This window comes from Oncorhynchus nerka, linkage group LG10, assembly GCF_034236695.1.
Source record: "Oncorhynchus nerka isolate Pitt River linkage group LG10, Oner_Uvic_2.0, whole genome shotgun sequence".
Lineage (NCBI taxonomy): Eukaryota > Metazoa > Chordata > Actinopteri > Salmoniformes > Salmonidae > Oncorhynchus > Oncorhynchus nerka.
The window spans coordinates 76,730,753-76,751,833 of NC_088405.1; the positions used below are offsets into that span (position 1 = coordinate 76,730,753).

Consider the following 21,081-nt stretch of genomic DNA (forward strand, 5'->3'; position numbering starts at 1 on the left):
GTGTGAGCAAGGAGGCCTACAAACCTGACTCAGTTACACCAGCTCGGTCAAGAGGCATGGGCCAAAATTCACCCAATTTATTGTGGGAAGCTTGTGGAAGGCTACCCGAAACGTTTGACCTAAGTTAAACAATTTAAAGGCAATGCTACCAAATACTAATTGAGTGTATGTAAACTTCTGACCCACTGGGAATGTGATGAAATAAATAAAAGCTGAAATAAATCATTCTCTACTATTATTCAGACATTTCACATTCTTAAAATAAAGTGGTGATCTTAACTGACCTAAGAAATGGAATTGTTACTGTGATTAAATGTCAGAAATGGTGAAAAACTGAGTTTACATGTATTTGGCTAACCTGTAGGTAAACTTCCGACTTCAACTGAATGTGGGTTTGTGTGATGGAGGTGAGCTGGTTCCATAGTATTGACAGACATGCAGAGTGGATATGGATTGCCCATGTGTGCCACATTGATTTCCAGTTAGTTAAATCATTGTCACTTTAACACGCAACTGTAAATACATTTGTCACAGTTCAGTGTACAACTTTTAATTGCAATTTTCCCTCTGCCCAGATGGTTGTGGGTGTGCTTTGAAAGCAAGGAATCCCACAAAAAACACACACAGAAATGATATTCAGTTAATACGCAGCATTCTCTGCCCAGAGAGGTGGGATGTAAGAAAATGACTTGTAATAAATTCTGTACAAGCAGAGCCACTGAATATTATTGTCCAACGATCCAGTCAAATCTAACTGGACATCCAAGTCCAAATACACGAGGAAGCATTGGATTACTTCTCTCTCATTCAAAGTTATACTCTCTAGAGAAAGCAGTGACCAAACACAGATGGCATAATGTAATTGTTCTCCAAAAATGCCTAATCCCTCTGGTGAAATGGCAGTTATGACATACAAATTGATATGTAAATAAAAACAGACAGAACGTGAGATAAAAAGTACAAAACAAGCATCAAAGCAGACCTGGTTGATTTTTTTTTTTTATAATTTCAAATACTGCAGCTGTGTTTGAGCAAGCATGGCGAAATGGAATCAAAAGAATACTCCCAAATGTATACATCTCGCACATTTGACACTCGAGGCAGGCTAAAGCAAACACTCAAAGTATTTAAAAGATTGCACATTATATTTGAACCCAGGTCTGCTTTACGGCAGACATTGGAGCACAGTTTCTGTGTTCTCTGTCCGGGCCAATAGATTACCTACAGGCTATAAAAAGCTGCCATTTTGGCACAGGCCTAACCCAGCGGTACCATGTGTTTGTGTGTAGGGGGAGGAAGAGTGTGTGTGTGTGTGCAAATGTGCATGAATTAAGTGTGTGCATACGCTTGTGTGTGTGTGGGTGGAGTGGGGACTGGTAGCTTTTTGTGCTGAGCATATGGCCGTGGGGTAGTGAGCACTGTGATATGAAGGCTAATCCCTCTGGATGTGTAGCCTACACATACGAGGAAAGATGAAGACACTGTTGTGTAATGTCATGTGTTTGTTTGTAGTTGTGGGAAATGGGAATTAACACTAAGTAACAAGACTAAAGCAGCAAACTCTTTCCTTGCCAAAGAAGCTATTGACCAAAGCTTAACACACACACACACACACACTTAACCAAATGTGAGGAGAGGCAATACAGAGCGATCAGCAGTGATCTGAGACCAGATAGGCCAAAATGTTAGACATTGACAAGGATGATCTTTTCCTTTCGTTTTAATAATATTTTTTAAATGATTATATCACCCTCCTGTTGATCCTCTACATTACAAGGACATAATCTTTTGTAAAAAGCCACTGAATATTACATTTTATTTAAAGGTTTAGTGTCACTTTAGGATTGAACTGGATGTAATTTGGAGTTGGATACCAGTTGGTATCAAAATATTTGAATGTGATTGGTAGTCTCAAAATATAATTAATTTGTCTTGGTTGGCTGGTCTGTTTTTGCTTAAGCCAACTTGTGGTTGTCTTACCAAACAACTGGCAAATTTAGAAAGGCAAGGATGAAACACTAATATCCACTGCTACTTGAGAAAGACTTCCTGGATTAAATATGAATTACTAAAAAGAAGTTATCAGACTGAAATGTATACGTTTTTATTCTCAATAAGGCCACAGTAGAAGACACTTAGTTAGTTATGCTTCAAATAGTATTATTAAGTCATGCATAAACATTTATATCAAATGAATAATTATTCCTCCTCTCCAATAATACACATTAGTCCAGTCCTACTGAACCTATTCTTACAGAAGTTACATCATGAGAAAAACATTCTACTTATTGCTAAATGTATACACATTTCATTTAGGTACATAAGTACATAGGGATAAATCCTAACTTCTGACATGGGAGTGTGTTTGTCATGTAGTCATGTATTAATGTCAAAGGGAGAATTGCGAGAGAGAAAAAGTTGAGTGATGCACACACATCTGAAGTCATGACTCAGCCCTTAATGTTTAGCTTGAAGTCAAAGGGAGAATTGCACACACATCTGAAGTCATGACTCAGCCCTTAATGTTTAGCTTGAAGTCAAAGGGAGAATTGCACACACATCTGAAGTCATGACTCAGCCCTTAATGTTTAGCTTGAAGTCAAAGGGAGAATTGCACACACATCTGAAGTCATGACTCAGCCCTTAATGTTTAGCTTGAAGTCAAAGGGAGAATTGCACACACATCTGAAGTCATGACTCAGCCCTTAATGTTTAGCTTGAAGTCAAAGGGAGAATTGCACACACATCTGAAGTCATGACTCAGCCCTTAATGTTTAGCTTGAAGTCAAAGGGAAGAGAAATTAAACTAAATCTGAAACAGAACACAACTACATCGTCCAAATTCTAGTGTAACAACTTAAATGTTTAGCTCTCATTATAAAATCAATAGAGACAAAAGCACATTTAATAATAATGAAAAACATGATAAAACTTTAGACTGTCTTTTGTGAACAAAGGATGATAAAAAGAAGAAGCAGAAAATGGGTTGGAAAGTCACAGTGTTCATGGTTCATTAAATAAAATCAGTCGCGTATATTTACATTCTATTGCAAATGAATGATCAGTGAATGTTCTGTATAAATTCTCTCGTGTTGTTTTCAATACACTCTAATATGGTAGGATCATAGCCTGGTTAAACCAGACTGAATGCTACGCCCATCATTGTGCTTTCAGTTCAGTCTTTTTTAACCAGCAGGATCATGGCCCATGGAAGATTCTGGAAGAAACTAAATGCACTACATTACAGTAATAGTGCTAAAATCATAACACTCCAAACTTTTTAAAAGTTGTTTTTGGGGCTGGCTGCGGTTAAACTCTTGGAAAGACCATCCCAGGTTAGGACAAATGGAGAACACAAATTGGAGGAGGATCCATAGAAATAGAAGATGCCTACTCTAGGAATTCTATTTTCATGGGAGAGACTGCCCTGAGGTATTGTGGGAAACATAGTTCAGGTAACCAATAGTGGTCTGGATGGGAGAGGTTGAATGGTCAACTTCATTTCATTCCCAATTACATCTTCTACTCATGACTTGTTGTAAACCACTCACAGGAAAACAAAGGCCACTTCCTAATTCATGGATGAAACATAAAATTACATCGTTTTTCTCCTGATTTTCTATGAGTACTTTACAAATCATGAGTAAATTAAATGCATGTCTTGGCATTGAAATGGACTTCACAAAAAATGTATCATCAATCCAATCATCGCTGTGAGGTTGTCCTTGACCCACCCCCTCGTCCTCGTCCTCAAACCCTACCCCCTCCGGTGGCTCGGCGGTCCTCACAGTGACGGTCAGCACGACAATGCCCCCGGGTGTTGCAGGCGGGGGGTGCATCTGCCTGGGAGGTGTACTGGGCGCGGTACTGCGCCTCCATCTCCTCCACCCAGGTTGTACTCCAGTCCCAAACGGGCATGGGATCCAGCTCCCCGAAACACTCCGCTCCTTCATCTGGAGCCGGAGGGAACAGGGCACTGAGGGGCGACGCCGGGGGAGAGAAGTCTGGAGAGGAGAACCAAACTAGAGTTATCACACACACAGATGCATGATACCATGACGCACCAGCAGACACCATGTGGAGAGATATATATGATACCATAATACAAATAAATATATGATACCATGATAAAGAGATACATGACAACTGATACCATGATAAAGACAGATATGACAACTGATAGTTTGGACACACCTACTCATTCCAGGGTTTTCTTTATTTTCACTATTTTGTAGAAAAATAGTGAAGACATCAAAACTATGAAATAACACATAAGGAATCATGTAGTAACCAAAAAAGTGTTCAATAAATTAAATGTTATAGTTGAGATTCTTCAAAGTAGCCACCCTTTGCCTCGATGACAGCTTCGCACAGTCTTGGCATTCTCTCAAGCAGCTTCATGAGGAATGCTTTTCCAACAATCTTGAAGGAGTTCCCACATATCATGAGAACTTGTTGGCTGCTTTTCCTTTACTCGGTGGTCCAACTTATCCCAAACCATCTCATTTGAGTTGAGGTCAGGTGATTGTGGAGGCCAGGTCGTCTGATGCAGCCCTCCATCACTCGCATTCTTGGTCAAATAGCCCTTACACAGCCTGGAGGTGTGCTTTGGGTCATTGTCCTGTTGAAAAACAAATGATAGTCCCACTAAGCGCAAACCAGACGGGATGGTGTATCGCTGCAGAATACTGTGGTAGCCATGCTGGTTAAGTGTGCCTTGAACTCTAAATAAATCACTGACAGTGTCACCAGCAAAGCACCCCCACACCATCACACTTCCTCCTCCATGCTTCACGATGGGAACCACACATGCGGATATCATCCGTTCACCTACTCTGTATCTCACAAAGACACAGTGGTTGGAAACAAAAAAATCTAGGACAGATTTCTACTAGTATTGTGTTTCTTGGCCCAAACAAGTGTCTTCTTCTTATTGGTGTCCTTTAGTGGTGGTATCTTTGCAGCAATTCGACCATGAAGGCCTTATTCACGCAGTCTCCTCTGAACAGTTGATGTTGAGATGTGTCTGTTACTTGAACTGTGTGAAGCATTTATTTGGGCTGCAATTTCTGAGGCTGGTAACTCTGATGAACTTATCCGCAGCAGAGGTAACTCTGGGTCTTCCTTTCCTGTGGCTGTCCTCATGAGAGCCAATTTCATCATAGTGCTTGATGGTTTTTGCGACTGCACTTGAAGAAACTTTCAAAGTTCTTGACATTTTCACTATTGACAGACCTTCATGTCTTAAAGTAATGATGGACTATTGTTTCTCTTTGCTTATTTGAGCAGTTCTTGCCATAATATGGACTTGGTTTTTTACCAAATAGGGCTCTCTTCTGTATACCACCCCTACCTTGTCACAACACAACTGATATGCTGAAACACATTAAGAAAGAAATTCCACAAAATAACTTAACAAGGCATATCTGTTAATTGAATGCATTCCAGGTGACTACCTCATGAAGCTGGTCGAGAGAATACAACCTTGCAGACTGTTGGCAATGGCAAAGGGTGGCTACTTTGAAAAATCTCAAATATATTTTATATTTGTTTAACACTTTTTTGGTTAGCACATGATTCCATATGTGTTATTTCATAGTTTTGATGTCTTCACTATTATTCTACAATGTAGAAAATAGTACAAATATAGAAAAAACCTTGAATGAATAGTTGTGTCCAAACTTGACTGTACTCTATATGACAACTGATACCATGATACAGAGATATGACAAATGAGACCACGATAAAGAGAGATATAACTTCTGATACCATGATACAGAGAGATATTACATGACAACTGACATCATGATAAAATAGATATAACAGAAAGGTGACACACACACGTGGCAATCCAATTTGTATAATGCACAGTGCACAATCAGTACTCTTTTTCACTGTGGCAACACTCCTGTATTAAAAATAACAATTGGGCAAATGGAATAAAGTTGAATCTGCCGTATGCACATTTGGAGAAAGGACAGAGTGATTAATTAAATGACAGTCTGAGAAAGATTACTCGCTAGCGCCTTCAATTTCCTGAGAGCTCCTAAGTAATCGGCAGTTGCCACCCCTGAATCCTGAGTTTACCCCCTACCTCACATACGTGCGCGCACACACACACACACACACACACACACACACACAGTGTGTGTCTGTGAGATACACTCTCACCTTAATCACATCGATCTGTCCCATAGGTCAGTCTCAGTGGCCACACAAGCACTGACATTTCCCACATGTAGTCCTCCCAGAATACAAGACCACTGCTTAACTCTAGGCTACATCCCCAAAACTGGTGACACCTGATCGTGTGGTCAATTGCTTTTCAATTCCTTTACCCGGGGGAATAAACTACAATTCCATTTATGAGTTGTAAAGTCATTGTTAAATACTATAGACAATTTTCCATTAATGAATAAACATAACCCTGATGTAGCATCCACCAAAAAATCTTCTCACATAAGTATATCATGACCAAACTATAGAGGCTAGATGTAAAAGAGGAATCTATTGTAAATCTGACTCCAAGGCAACATTTTAGGATCATACAGTATGGTAAGAGTTCACCACCTAGTGGTAGTTGGTGACAAGACAGCTCAATCTCAAGTAACCTGTTAAAGTATGAAATATAATTCATGTGTGAGTACATTTTCTCTAGTAGTCTTGCCTGAGAAAGAGGCTACACTCATGGACTCTGCGGCCACAGTGGCCAGCACGCCGGCAAAGTTGGCATCGTTCATGAATGAGCCGTCCGACGAGCTGATGAAGCTGGTGCGGGCACTGTTAGCCATGTTGCCCTCTGACACCGACCCCCAGCCATTCCACAGCGAGCCCTCCCATTCACTGCAGAGCGACAAGGGTGTGTTCTGGAGCCGGGCCCGTCGAGAGCCCATTGGCTGGGACTCCTGGTCGTCAGTCAACCTGTCCTCCAGTTGGTCGGAGGGGAGGAGCCCACAGATGTATCCCAAAGTGGGAGTGGGGGAGAAAGGGCGGGACAGGGAGGAGGAAGGAGGATTCTCTGGCATTGTGCTGGAAACAGGAAGTGAGGTAAGATGAGAGGTGAATGAAGTAAAAAACTACTGATTCCGGTAAAGCAATACTGTACTAAAATAACAAACATTATTGTAATATCCAACACTATTTTACTAATAAAGAGACTGGCTATTCAAATATTGAATATTACTGACAATAATTTGGGTTGTCTTTAAATGCCCTTATCAATCGATGTAGTAGAATAGATAGCGTCAACGCACAGCCCCTCAATGACTCTGACAGTAACACTCTCACCCTCTTGTATTTGCCACCCCTTGGTTTCCATGGCAAACCTACCTGCGCCTTTCGGCCTTGGGGCTGAGCTCCAGGTACTGGGTGACTTCCTGTGAGGTCATTGTCGTGTCCTGCTCCTCGTCTAATGACAGGCAGTAAGAGGCAGTGGACAGGCGGCTGTAGGAGGGGAAGCCCGTAGGGTTGGATGGGGGGCCACGGAGACCGGACGCAGCACACACAGACTGGTGAGACCCGTCATCCACCATCAGTTTAGTGGACCTGCTGGACCTAGGTGTGACAAATAAAGCTCAAAGGTCATTTCCAATAATTCAGACTAAATTCATGAGACATTTATAAGTTATATTCTTCAATAATCAACTTGTGAATCATAAATTAATGAACAAAATGGCTAAATCACAGATTGGGCCTTTAAGCCCAAATATGAGCAATTATTTATATTAGGTATAAGCAAAAGCTTAAACCCTAGTGCATGAGAAAATCATGCAGGTATTTATACTTTGTGCTTAGTTGCCTAAATGTACTGTACAGTCGTGGCCAAAAGTTGAGAATGACACAAATATACATTTTCACTAAGTCTGCTGCCTCAGTTTGTATGATGGCAATTTGCATATACTCCAGAGTGTTATGAAGAGTAACCAGATGAATTGTAATTAATTGCCAAGTCCCTCTTATTAAGTCCCTCTTATTAACCCCCTCTTATTAACCTCTTATTAAGTCCCTCTTATTAAGTCCCTCTTATTAACCCCCTCTTATTAACCTCTTATTAAGTCCCTCTTATTAAGTCCCTCTTATTAAGTCCCTCTTATTAAGTCCCTCTTATTATTGAATTTTTGTACTTGCTCTGTCAACCATGGTTACCTGTAAGGAAACACGTGCCGTCATCATTGCTTTGCACAAAAAGGGATTCACGGGCAAGGATATTGCTGCCAGTAAGATTGCACCTAAATCAACCATTTATCAGATCATCAAGAACTTCAGGGAGAGTGGTTCAATTGTTGTGAAGAAGGCTTCAGGGTGCCCAAGAAAGTTCAGCAAGCGCCAGGACCATCTCCTAAAGTTAATTCAGCTGCGGGATCAGGGCACCACCAGTACAGAGCTTGCTCAGGAATGGCAGCAGGCAGGTGTGAGTGCATCTGCATGCACAGTGAGGTGAAGACTTTGAGGACGGCCTGGTGTCAAGAAGGGCAGCAAAGAATGGTACCAACACATCCTCCGAGAGCAACTTCTCCCAACCATCCAGGAACAGTTTGATGACGAACAATGCCTTTTTCAGCATGATGGAGCACCTTGCCATAAGGCAAAAGTGATAACTAAGTGGCTTTGGGAACAAAACATTGACATTTTGGGTCCATGGCCAGGAAACTCCCCAGACCTTAATCCCAATGAGAACTTGTGGTCAATCCTCAAGAGGCGGGTGGACAAACAAAAACCTACAAATTCTGACAAACTCCAAGCATTGATTATAAAAGAATGGGCTGCCATCAGTCAGGACGTGGCCCAGAAGTTAATTGACAGCATGCCAGGGTGAATTGCAGAAGTCTTGAAAAAGAAGGGTCAACACTGCAAATATTGACTCTTTGCATCAACTTCATGTAATTGTCAATAAAAGCCTTTGACACTTTTGTCAAAGCCTTTGAAATGCTTGTAATTATTCTTCAGTATTCCATAGTATCATCTGACAAAAATATCTAAAGACACTGAGGCAGCAGACTTTATGAAAATTAATATTTGTGTCATTCTCAAAACTTTTGGCCACGTCTGTAGTTACAAGAAATTCCCATTTATTTTGTGATAATAGTACTATTCCTTGCAAGAGAATATAGTCGTACTATAACTCGAATTTAAACGTTTTCTTTGTTAAAACTGTGGTTACATGTCATTCATGGTCATGTAAATTGGCGCATGTTGGTTGCTGTTCTATGAGCCGTGTCAAGGCCCTGTCATCGAGGCTAAGAACAGGGAGGAAGTACAATCATTTTCCCCAGCGGGAGACATGAAACCAGTTCAGGCCATCCGGTTTGACTATAAATGGCAGAGGAAACGGAGGGAAGCGGAGCGCAGTGGCTCATTAGAGAGTGGGGAATGGGAGAAACTGTGATAGATTGGTGTCAGGAAGAGGTTAAAAGGAAGTAAACAAGGGAGCCCCTGTGGCAGAGCGTGAGAAACACACGGCTCATAGATGCTAATATGTGCTCAGATGTAGTGTAGATGACTGGTCTTATTGATTCAAGGGGCTAAATACAAGGTCCATAAGGAAGAACCCTTTGATTCTTGGTTATTGTTCAGAAGTATGTCTCTGAGAGCACCAATCATCAACACACTACAGGAGAGTTATTAATATAATGCTACAGCCAATGAAAGATGTAACAGATGGTACCTTTATTGAGCTCAGTTTGATGAGTATTCTCTCATGTGTCATGTGTGGTAAGTGGTAAGTGTGTGGTAAGTGTTAGTCGACATCTTGAACAGTGGCACAGAGAGAGGGGGAGCAGGATTGGGGAGTCTTGCCAATGTCTGTGTGTCTCTGTTTGGATGTGTGGGTGTCTGTGTGGGTCTGTGTGCGTGGGTGTGGTTATGTTTGTGTGTACATGCATGCGTGTGTGTTCCTCACCCTTCCTCTGAGGTGAGGCTGTGTGTGTCAGTGGTGTCGTCCATGGGCAGTGGGGGTGGGGTGGGGAGCATGTCCACCAAGTGCAGTGAGGCTGAGTGGTGCAGGAAGCGGGACGACGCCAGGGGCTTGACGCACTCGGAGCGCCCACCTGGAGGAAGAATACACACAGGATCCAAGGTCAATACAACAACACTGTCAAGGACAGTGGTTCTGTACCATCCATTCCTGGGGGAACCTTCGGGGGTGCACATATTTGTTCTAGCCCTGCACTAACACACCTGATTTAAGATAAGCAGCTAATTTCCAAGCCCTTGATTAGTTGAATCAGGTTTGCTAGTGCTGGGATAAAACAAAAACGTACATAACGGGGGTTCAGTGAAAACACTGGTCCCAATTGTCCCTGAGCATTAAAAGCCTTTAGGGTATGAGTGGTGTAAGATGACAGTACAGTACAGTACCTGATGGGAGATGGCTGAGCCTCTGTTTGTAAGGCACTCCCCTCACAGCCAGCGCCTGGCTCCTCGATGACACCAAGGGGGCGCTGTTCTCTGCATGGAGCTCTGAGGGAGGAGACAAAGTATGTGATTCAAAAGTAATTACAGATTGATGTTAACCAAGAGCAAGGACATCAAAACCATTTAAGAAGGCCGCATTAACTATCACCTCGTTTGTAATTCTTCTCCCATGACTCCTTGAGCACGCCCATCTTGGGCTGGGCTGGGGGCAGGGCCTGTCCATCCTTGACCAGCATGGTCTTGACAGCGGTACGCACCGCCTCTGTGCCGTACTGGGAGTAGTGTGAGGAGGAGGAGGTGGTGTGGCAGTGGGGCCTCTTGGGGCATCGGGTGGGGCTGTTGAAGGTCTTGAGGCCGTTTCCCGTCAGGTCCACGTAGAACGTCCCATAGACACCGCAGCTGTCGGGCACGATGGGGACAGCCGAGTCCAGGGAGCCAGGGTCCTTCTTGGCTGTGATTGGCAATTATGGAATAAGAAGAGGACCAATATCTGTTATCCTCAATGATTTTAAATGCTGTGCATCCACTTGTGTGGCTGGAATTATTTTTGAGTTATCAATATAAGATTGGAGAAATTCTGAGGCAGAATGGATCAAGTGTATTGTTTAGATAGCAGAGGTGGTTCACTGAGCTTCCATAATGAATAGTAGAGGTAGCAGATGAATAGCCTCAGACCTAAAAATATATGTTAAAAGCCTACTCTTTTAGCACACAGGGCAAACTGAGTACAGAGTTGTATTATCAACTGGTCCAGGGCCAGTCTTTTTATCCATCTCATAATGCTTACATTAAGAACTGTGGTAGGATGAACTGATTCTAGACAAGCTGTAGAGCAAAACTCACTGGTCTTCCTGAAGCCGGGGTTCTCCTGGCTCTGAGCCCACATGCCCTGGTACTTCTCGCCACTCTGGGCCGGTCTCCACGCACCCGAGATCCATGGCGAGTCTGGGGCTGCCATTCTGCAGAGACACAGGACAATCAATCAATCAGTCAGTCAGTAAATCAGTCAATCCCATGTATTGCGTATGGTTAAAATGGCAAACCTAGGGGGCACATACAGTGGATCAGATCATATTATAAACATTACAAAACAAAAAAGTAGTGAAATCCTTTTCAATGAGCGACACGGTCTTCCACCTACCGGTGTTTGATGATTAGGTCCTCACTGGCCAACCTGTACAAACCTGCAAAACCCAGAGTAAGTCACTTGGTTTATTTCACAATGAGGTGTCACAGTTTATATAGGAACATTGGAGATGTTAAATGGTAATCCTGTCATTCAACACTATCAATCAGATTTATAAAGCCCTTTTCACATCAGCTGGTGTCATAAAGTGCTATACAGAAACCCAGCCTAAAACCCCAAACAGCAAGCAATGCAGATGTAGAAGCACACGCTTCCAGATCATTATAGCATCACTACAACGATATAGATGCTAAAGTGTCCTTAATATAAATTCTCACATAGCATTTTCTTTGAATGATGAGAAAGTCAAACGTAAAAACCAACCTAAGTAAGTAAAAGCATGCCTGCTACTATACAACCTTGTGGTGTAAATCTCTAGTTATACATCATATACAGTGGGGAAAACAAGTATTTAATAACCTGAAAAATCAGCAGTGTTTCCTACTTACAAAGCATGTAGAGGTCTGTAATTTTTATCATTGGTACACAAAAATCCAGAAAATCACATTGTATGATTTTTAAGTAATTCATTTGCATTTATTACATGACATAAGTATTTGATACATCAGAAAAGCAGAACTTAATATTTGGAACAGAAACCTTTGTTTGCAATTACAGAGATCATACGTTTCCTGTAGTTCTTGATCAGGTTTGCACACACTGCAGCTGGGATTTTGCCCACTCCTCCATACAGACCTTTTCCAGATCCTTCAGGCTTCGGGGCTGTCGCTGGAAAATACAGACATGCGCTGGCTTGAGCAGGGGGACCTTGAGTGCGCTGCAGGATTTCAATCCATGATGGTGTAGTGTGTTACTAATGGTTTTCTTTGAGACTGTGGTCCCAGCTCTCATCAGGTCATTGACCAGGTCCTGCCGTGTAGTTCTGGGCTGATCTCTCACCTTCCTCATGATCACTGATGACCACGAGGTGAGATCTTGCATGGAGCCCCAGACCGAGGGTGATTGACCGTCATCTTGAACTTCTTCCATTTTCAAATAATTGCGCCAACAGTTGTTGCCTTCTCACCAAGCTGCTTGCCTATTGTCCTGTAGCCCATCCCAGCCTTGTATCCCTGATGTCCTTACACAGCTGTCTGGTCTTGGCCATTGTGGAGAGGTTGGAGTCTGTTTGATTGAGTGTGAGGACAGGTGTCTTTTATACAGGTAACGAGTTCAAACAGGTGCAGTTAATACAGGTAATGAGTGGAGAACAGGAGGGATTATTATAGAAAAACTAACAGGTCTGTGAGAGCCGGAATTCTTACTGGTTGGTAGGTGATCAAATACTTATGTCATGCAATAAAATGAAAATGAATTACTTAAAAATCATACAATGTGATTTTCTGGATTTTTGTTTTAGATTCCGTCTCTCACAGTTGAAGTGTACCTATGATAAAAAATGACAGACCTCTACATGCTTTGTAAGTAGGAAAACCTGCAATATCGGCAGTGTATCAAATACTTGTTCTCCCCACTGTAGCTACAACCTCTCTTGTTTTAGCCAAATAACACTCAAACATTAAAACCTGATTAGCAGCTAACGCTGATTACGTAGCCATTACAACACAGTTGACTAGCATAGCATGACATATCCATGCTAAGATAACCTTGCTAAGCTTATACTAAAGATACAACACATAAGCTAGCCCCCACTTCTAGCCCAGACAGACCTTTAGCCTTGCCGTGGCCTCGTCCCAGGTGGTCGCCGGGTCGTGTGTGGCGGCGGTACAGGCAGAAGGCCGTCACCATTAGGATGCAACACAGGAGGGCGCCAACGCTTCCGATGAACACAGGGTTCCTCAGCACAGAAAGGACCCGAGTCAGGTCCCTACTGGGGCTGTCTGACTGGGGGGCCCCGGACCTCCGGGAGTCTGTAAGAGGGAGGGAAGGGAAAGAAAAACAAGACATAAATAAAATAATTAAAACACAGAGAGAGGAAAAGAGACAGACAGAAATAAAATAATTAAAACACAGAGAGAGGAAAAAAGACAGACAGAAATAAAATAAGGCAGAGACAGAGAATATGAAAGAGGGAAACACTATCACACACATGATTGGCAATGTGGGCGCACACACACACACACACACACGTGGATTTGGCTATTTCAGTGCTGTTATTGTGAAGTGGAAACATTTAGGAGCAACAACGGGGAAGCAGCGAAGTGGTAGACCACACAAGCTCACAGAATGGGACCGCCGAGTGCTGAAGTGTTTAGCATGTAGAATTGTCAGTCCTCGGTTTGCAACACTCGCTACCGATTTCCAAACTGCCTCTGAAAGCAACGCGGCTGCTCGGCAGCCGCACACCAGCCTAAGATCCACATGTGCGATACCAAGCATCGGCTGGAGTCGTGTAAAGCTCGCTGCCATTGGACTCGGGAGCAGTGTAAATGCATTCTCTAAAGTAATGAATCACACTTCACCATCTGGCAGTCCAACGGATGAATCTGAATTTAAGGTCATTGAGGTTAAACAGATAGTGGTCCTCTTCTTATTTCAGCATTGCCAATCACAGCCAAGAAGGACCCCGGCTCTATGTTCTTTTGCAAAGAAAAAGCCGTATCTCAGACTGGCCAATAAAAATAAAAGATTAAGATGGGCAAAAGAACACAGACACTGGACCGAGGAACTTCCCGGACAGCATCCCGGAGTCGCCTCTTCACTGTTAAAGTTGAGACTGGTGTTTTGCGGGTACTATTTAATGAAGCTGCCAGTTGAGGATTTGTGAGGCATCTGTTTCTCAAACTAGACACTCTAATGTACTTTTCCTCTTGCTCAGTTATGCACCGGGGCTTCCCACTCCTCTTTATATTCTGGTTAGACCAGTTTGCACTGTTCTGTGAAGGTACACAGCGTAGTACACAGCGTTGTACGAGATCTTCAGTTTCTTGGCAATTTCTCGCTTGGAATAGCTTTCATTTCTCAGAACAAGAATAGACTGACGAGTTTCAGAAGAAAGTTCTTTGTTTCTGGCCATTTTGAGCCTGTAATCGAACCCACAAATTCTGATGCTCCAGATACTCAACTAGTCTAAAGAAGGCTAGTTTTATTGCTTCTTTAAACAGGATAACAGTTTTCAGCTGTGCTAACATAATTGCAAAAGGGTTTTCTAATGATCAGTTAGCCTTTTAAAATTATAAACTTGGATTAGCTAACACAACGTGCCATTGGAACACAGGAGTGATGGTTGCTGATAATGGGCCTATGTAGATATTCATTTTTTTTTATCTACTGTTTCCAGCTACACTAGTCATTTACAACATTAACAATGTCTACAATATTTCTGATCAATTTTATGTTATTTTAAAGGACAAAAAATGTGATTTTCTTTCAAAAAGAAGGACATTTCTAAGTGACCCCAAACTTTTGAATGGCAGTGTGTATATATATATATATATATATATACTGCTCAAAAAAATAAAGGGAACACTAAAAATAACACATCCTAGATCTGAATTAATGAAATATTCTTATTAAATAATTTTTTCTTTATATAGTTGAATGTGCTGACAACAAAATCACACAAAAATGAACAATGGAAATCAAATGTATCAACCCATGGAGGTCTGGATTTGGAGTCACACTCAAAATTAAAGTGGATAACCACACTACAGGCTGATCCAACTTTGATGTAATGTCCTTAAAACAAGTCAAAATGACGCTCAGTAGTGTGTGTGGCCTCCACGTGCCTGTATGACCTCCCTACAACACCTGGGCATGCTCCTGATGAGGTGGCAGATGGTGTCCTGAGGGATCTCCTCCCAGACCTGGACTAAAGCATCCGCCAACTCCTGGACAGTCTGTGGTGCAACGTGGCATTGGTGAATGGAGCGAGACATGATGTACCAGATGTGCTCAATTGGAGTCAGCTCTGGGGAACAGGCGGGCCAGTCCATTGCATCAATGCCTTCCTCTTGCAGGAACTGCTGACACACTCCAGCCACATGAGGTCTAGCATGGTCTTGCATTAGGAGGAACCCAGGGCCAACCGCACCAGTATATGGTCTCACAAGGGGTCTGAGGATCTCATCTCGGTACCTAATGGCAGTCAGGCTACCTCTGGCGAGCACATGGAGGGCTGTGCGGCCCCCCAAAGAAATGCCACCCCACACCATGGCTGACCCACCGCCAAACCGGTCATGCTGGAGGATGTTGCAGGCAGCAGAACGTTCTCCACGGCGTCTCCAGAATGTCACATGTGCTCAGTGTGAACCTGCTTTCATCTGTGAAGAGCACAGGGCGCCAGTGGCGAATTTGCCAATCTTGGTGTTCTCTGGCAAATGAAAAACGTCCTGCACGGCGTTGGGCTGTAAGCACAACCCTCACCTGTGGACGTCGGGCCCTCATACCACCCTCATGGAGTCTGTTTCTGACCGATTGAGCAGACACATGCACATTTGTGGCCTGCTGGAGGTAATTTTGCAGGGCTCTGGCAGTGCTCCTCCTGCTCCTCCTTGCACAAAGGCGGAGGTAGCTGTCCTGCTGCTGGGTTGTTGCCCTCCTACGGCCTCCTCCACGTCTCCTGATGTATTGGCCTGTCTCCTGGTAGCGCCTCCATGCTCTAGACACTACGCTGACAGACACAGCAAACCTTCTTGCCACACCTCGCATTGATGTGCCATCCTGGATGAACTGCACTACCTGAGCCACTTGTGTGGGTTGTAAACTCCGTCTCATGCTACCACTAGAGTGAAAGCACCGCCAGCATTCAAAAGTGACCAAAACATGAGCCAGGAAGCATAGGAACTGAGAAGTGGTCTGTGGTCCCCACCTGCAGAACCACTCCTTTATTGGGGGTGTCTTGCTAATTACCTATAATTTCCACCTGTTGTCTATTCCATTTGCACAACAGCATGTGCAATTTATTGTCAATCAGTGTTGCTTCCTAAGTGGACAATTTGATTTCACAGAAGTGTGATTGACTTGGAGTTACATTGTGTTGTTTAAGTGTTCCCTTTATTTTTTTGAGCAGTATATATATATATATTTAAAAAAAATATATATATATATATATATACACACACACTGCCATATGCAAATACTTTTTCACGGCACTGTACAGCAAAGGCTGCATTTACACAAGCAGTCTAATTATGATATTTTTAACATGTAGTGGTGTTTTAACCAATCAGATCAGATCTTTTTATCTATATAAACACTAACCAGTCGTATAAAGTACTTAAGTAAAAATAAATCGTTTTTGGGGGTATTTATAACTTTTACTTCACTACATTCCTGAAGAAAAGAATGTACTTTTTACTCCATACATTTTCCCTGAAACACAAAAGTACTCTTTACATTTCGAATGATTAGCAGGACAGGAAAATGGTCCAATTCATGCACTTCTCAAGAGAACATCCCTGGTCCTCCCTACTACCTCTGATCTGGTGGACTAAATACTAAACACAAATGCTTTGTTTGCAAATTATGCCTGAGTGGAGGAGTGTGCCCCTGGTTACCTGGAAATTTAAAAAACAAGAAAATCGTGCCGTCTGGTTTACTTAATTGTGAAATGAGTTATACATTTACTTTTGATACTTAAGTATATTTGATCAATTACATTGACATTTAATACTTAAGTATATTTAAAACCAAATATTTTTTATTTTTACTCAAGTAGTATTTTGCTGGGTGACTTTCACTTGAGTAATTTCTATAAATGTATCTTTACTTTTACTCAAGTATGACAATTGGGTTGTTTTTTCACTACTGACACTAACACATACAGTGTTATACACATCTGTTTCATTCATCTTCAAACCTTCCAACCCACATTGATGCTTTCAATGAACTGGACTGCAAATTGCACAAAACTACTTATTGTAGTCTTGTTTTATGTAAGGTTTCGTAACCCTGTGGTGTTTGGTTGACCATACAGATATCTGTGGCGTGTTGTCACTGACCTATGACCAGTCTATGGGGGTCACTCTGCACCCCGACGCCAGCTCCGTTGACTGCTGCCACCTGGACCCAGTACTCTTTGTCTGGGTACAGAGGGTTTATTTCCAGACTGTGGGTCCCACTGTCCACTGTCCAGTTCAAGTACTGCTGCTCCTCCAACTGCACACACCACAACTGGACAGGACAAACGCACACACACAGCTCAAAGAGGGAACCAAGGAAGCATTACAGAGAACTGTGTGTGTGTGTGTGTGTGTGTGTGTGTGTGTGTGTGTGTGTGTGTGTGTGTGTGTGTGTGTGTGTGTGTGTGTGTGTGTGTGTGTGTGTGTGTGTGTGTGTGTGTGTGTGTGTGTGTGTGTGTGTGTGTGTGCACTCAGGTAACAGCTTCCACAGCAGGGATACTATGAAACTCTGGTCAGGGAAAGCAGGCTTTTGTTACACCCCACACCTTTGATTAATCTTATCATGGTCTTCTATCAGGACTGCTAAGTTGAATCAGTTATTTTGCACTTGAACAAAAGATTGCACACCAAGGTTGCAGAGGACCCCTATCAATACAATGTGTAATTAAATGGTGAATTTAATATGGTAAACACAGTACAATGTTATTGAAAAATAGGATTTTTTCAACACACAACAGGCATATAGAGAAAATAAACTCACCCTGCAATTTCTTGCATGCTCTCAAAGATGTCATAAAACACATTGTGGAGCATAGAAGAATGCTAGGTGCTAGATTTCTCAGGCATATATACAATAAGGTAAAGGTGTAGGTAGCCATCTTATTCTTACCTGGTATCCCTGGATGATGCCGTTGTGAGCTTTGTGGGGTGGAGGCTCCCAGGTCACATAGACCGTGTCATTGTGGTCAGGGGACCTTGTTATGGAGACGGCCTGAGGTGGGGCGCTAGGCACTGCAGGAAGGTGGAGTGTCATGAAAATAACAATACATGTGTAAAAAACACACAATGACCCATCTTGATTCAAATCATTGTTTTTTTCATCTTCATAGTACAGATTCGCGCAAAGGACCACCTTTATTCAATAAAGTCGGACTACCTACAGTATATTTTCATACTTTTTGGTTTACAGTTGATAACAGCCTGCTAACTTTTTTGAACCCTTCCTTACCCGTTTCAGGTACACGCAGGTGCCTGGTGTTGCTCTCCCGGCCATACAAGCTGCTGCCGTAGGGACGCACTTTGAAGTCATACTTGTAGCCCCTCTTGAGCGGGCCGACCAGCGTTTGAAAGTTGGGTAGTGGCACTCTCTTAGCAGCCCAGTCCGAACTGGCGGGCAAGAGAGAGCGACAGAGGACCTCGAAACCATCCAGGTATTGAGGCTGGGTTGGGAAAGACTGGAGCTGAAAGAAAAAGAACAAAAAAGAAAGACAGTTATCAAGCATTAATGAGATTTGCGCTTTTGAGTGTAGAAACCAGGGTTGCAATGGGAGGGTATATTACTGGTAACATTTGAATTTTACCAGTAAACTATCTATAGCCTTCTTCTGTGTGGCCTTATCACATGTCAAATATATAAAATAATCAAATACGATTATTTAAAAAAATAACAAATACACTGGCAAAGCTGTAAAACATTAGCCTAAATATAAAACCATAGACTTTGTGAATACCATTGGTGTTTAATATGTGAGTTTCAGCATGAAATATATATATTAAAAAAATTACACACCTTTATTTATTTTACTATGTCAATATGTCTTTTGTTGTAAATCTTTTGCAGCCAAACTGGTGGCAGTTATGAAAAAAGTAAATAGTTAGAGGAGTTGCAGAGTTAATTGAAAACAATGCCAGTTGATTATATTATTTTTTCATTAATTAAGCTATTTCCTCTTTAACCATTTAAATGTAAAAACATTTTTTATTTAACCTTTATTTAACTAGGCAAGCCATATGGTATATCCACTTGAAACTCATGGATAATATGGACACAGATATAAAAAATGAATACTAAATATGAATACATTTTACAAAATAAATGTATTCAGGTATAAATTGCCAAAGTTAACATAGATTGCCATTGATTACTTGATAATTACAAAAATGACGGAACATTATGGCAGTTTTGAATTCTTTGAATGTTATCTGTAGCTAGATTTCCATCCAATTGGAGACAGATTTTCATGTGAATAGTCTAAAATGCGCATAAAGAAAATATGTGCATTTTGCCACCAGTGGTGTGTTTCCACCAAACGGACTTGTTGCGGATATAAATCAGTGCGTGATGACATAGACGATTTTGTGTATATTAATATTTGCTCATGAAGGCATTTCCATTTCTCGCATAATTGATTTTAGAGGCACAAAAAGATCCCACCATGTCAAACGAACAAATGATCTGTCGTCATTTATAAAATTGTCCAGAAACTTCCTGTTTCCATCACAGCTGTCATCATTTTTTTTGACAAACGGTTTGCCTTTACTCGCATAAAAAACAGGATGGAAATGTGGTTTGTGACATGAAAATATTGTTCTAAACAAACAAAAAATGTCAGGACAAAGGTAAATTCCTTATATTAGGAGTTCACTATTGAAGTGTTAGCTGGGGGATACTCTCTCAACGTCTTGATGCAGTCATCTGTTATGTGAAAACAGTTTTCATAGAAATACATGAACCTCCATGTGACGTGTCTGATGTCTGTACCTTCCACTGCACTTGGGACATGTTGGAGTTTGGAGTCAGCACCGTCACATTCTCCAGAGCTATGCGCAGGTCCGACAACTCTCTGTGAAGGTCCCTCTGTCTGGTGCTTGCAGCTCCTGTGAAGGATCGAGAAAAATCTTCATAGAAAATAATGTTGTACACTTTTCTATTCATAAATTGAAATTCCCTACTGGCACTGAAATTGACACAAACTAAACTCCATGTAACGAAAAGTCTCATAGTGCTCCTAAAAACGGTTTACTTTGAACCACACTCATTTCCTTCACCATCTCACAAACATCATACAAAGTAATGTTTTTGTTTGTGTTACATCCTGCAAATATTGTGAATAATATGGTCCTTGTTTAGCATTCCAGTAGAGTTTTCTGTATTCCCCTGGGAGAAAGAAATACATTCTATTCTAGCTGTAAGGAAATAGGATAGGATCAACTTTAATTTCCCTCAGGGGGAAACTGTCTTAGACAAACAGTACTGCTGTATGCAAAATAAACATGGTACATTACACATTCAACAAATACACAACACATAAATGTAGTGGTGAAGGCTCAAGCTAAGTACTCTTACCCTCCACCACAAGCTGTGCGCTGGCGGTGACCACCCCCACGTCGTTGACAGCTGTGCAGGTGTACCTCCCAGAATCCTGTGGTGTCACGTAGTGGATCTGGAGGCTCTGGTCAGGATTCACTAGATACCTACAAACATGACACAGCAACCAACACAACATTCACTATAGAAACTGTATGAAATGATTAGAAATCAAAGAATTACTTATTAATATTAATATTATTGCATACTAATAATGCATGTTATGACACATGTACTGACTGTACAGAAGAATAGCTCAAAGAGACACAAAGATTACACCCCCAAGACTTTTGTCTACTTTAATACACAAG

The 21,081-nt window shown here is 41.9% G+C and overlaps 1 protein-coding gene across 2 annotated transcripts in view; it reads right to left on the bottom strand.

The window, feature by feature from the left end:
* Positions 1-2,088: 2,088 nt before the first annotated feature.
* Positions 2,089-21,081, bottom strand: part of LOC115136014 (roundabout homolog 1-like) — a 52,818-nt gene continuing 33,825 nt past the window's right edge. The window contains exons 6-19 of one of the 2 annotated variants that reach the window (XM_029671340.2): positions 20,750-20,877; positions 20,165-20,280; positions 18,632-18,863; positions 18,293-18,414; positions 17,503-17,674; positions 13,270-13,470; positions 11,555-11,597; positions 11,257-11,372; positions 10,562-10,864; positions 10,357-10,458; positions 9,899-10,046; positions 7,330-7,554; positions 6,668-7,029; positions 2,089-4,004 (exon numbers count right to left, since the gene is read on the bottom strand). In XM_029671340.2, coding sequence (XP_029527200.1) covers positions 3,751-4,004; positions 6,668-7,029; positions 7,330-7,554; positions 9,899-10,046; positions 10,357-10,458; positions 10,562-10,864; positions 11,257-11,372; positions 11,555-11,597; positions 13,270-13,470; positions 17,503-17,674; positions 18,293-18,414; positions 18,632-18,863; positions 20,165-20,280; positions 20,750-20,877 — 2,524 coding nt within the window. In that variant the 3' untranslated portion in view covers positions 2,089-3,750. Of the gene's footprint in view, positions 4,005-5,675; positions 7,030-7,329; positions 7,555-9,898; positions 10,047-10,356; positions 10,459-10,561; positions 10,865-11,256; positions 11,373-11,554; positions 11,598-13,269; positions 13,471-17,502; positions 17,675-18,292; positions 18,415-18,631; positions 18,864-20,164; positions 20,281-20,749; positions 20,878-21,081 lie in introns of those variants that run through there. The other variant, XM_029671341.2, reaches the window with a different exon arrangement.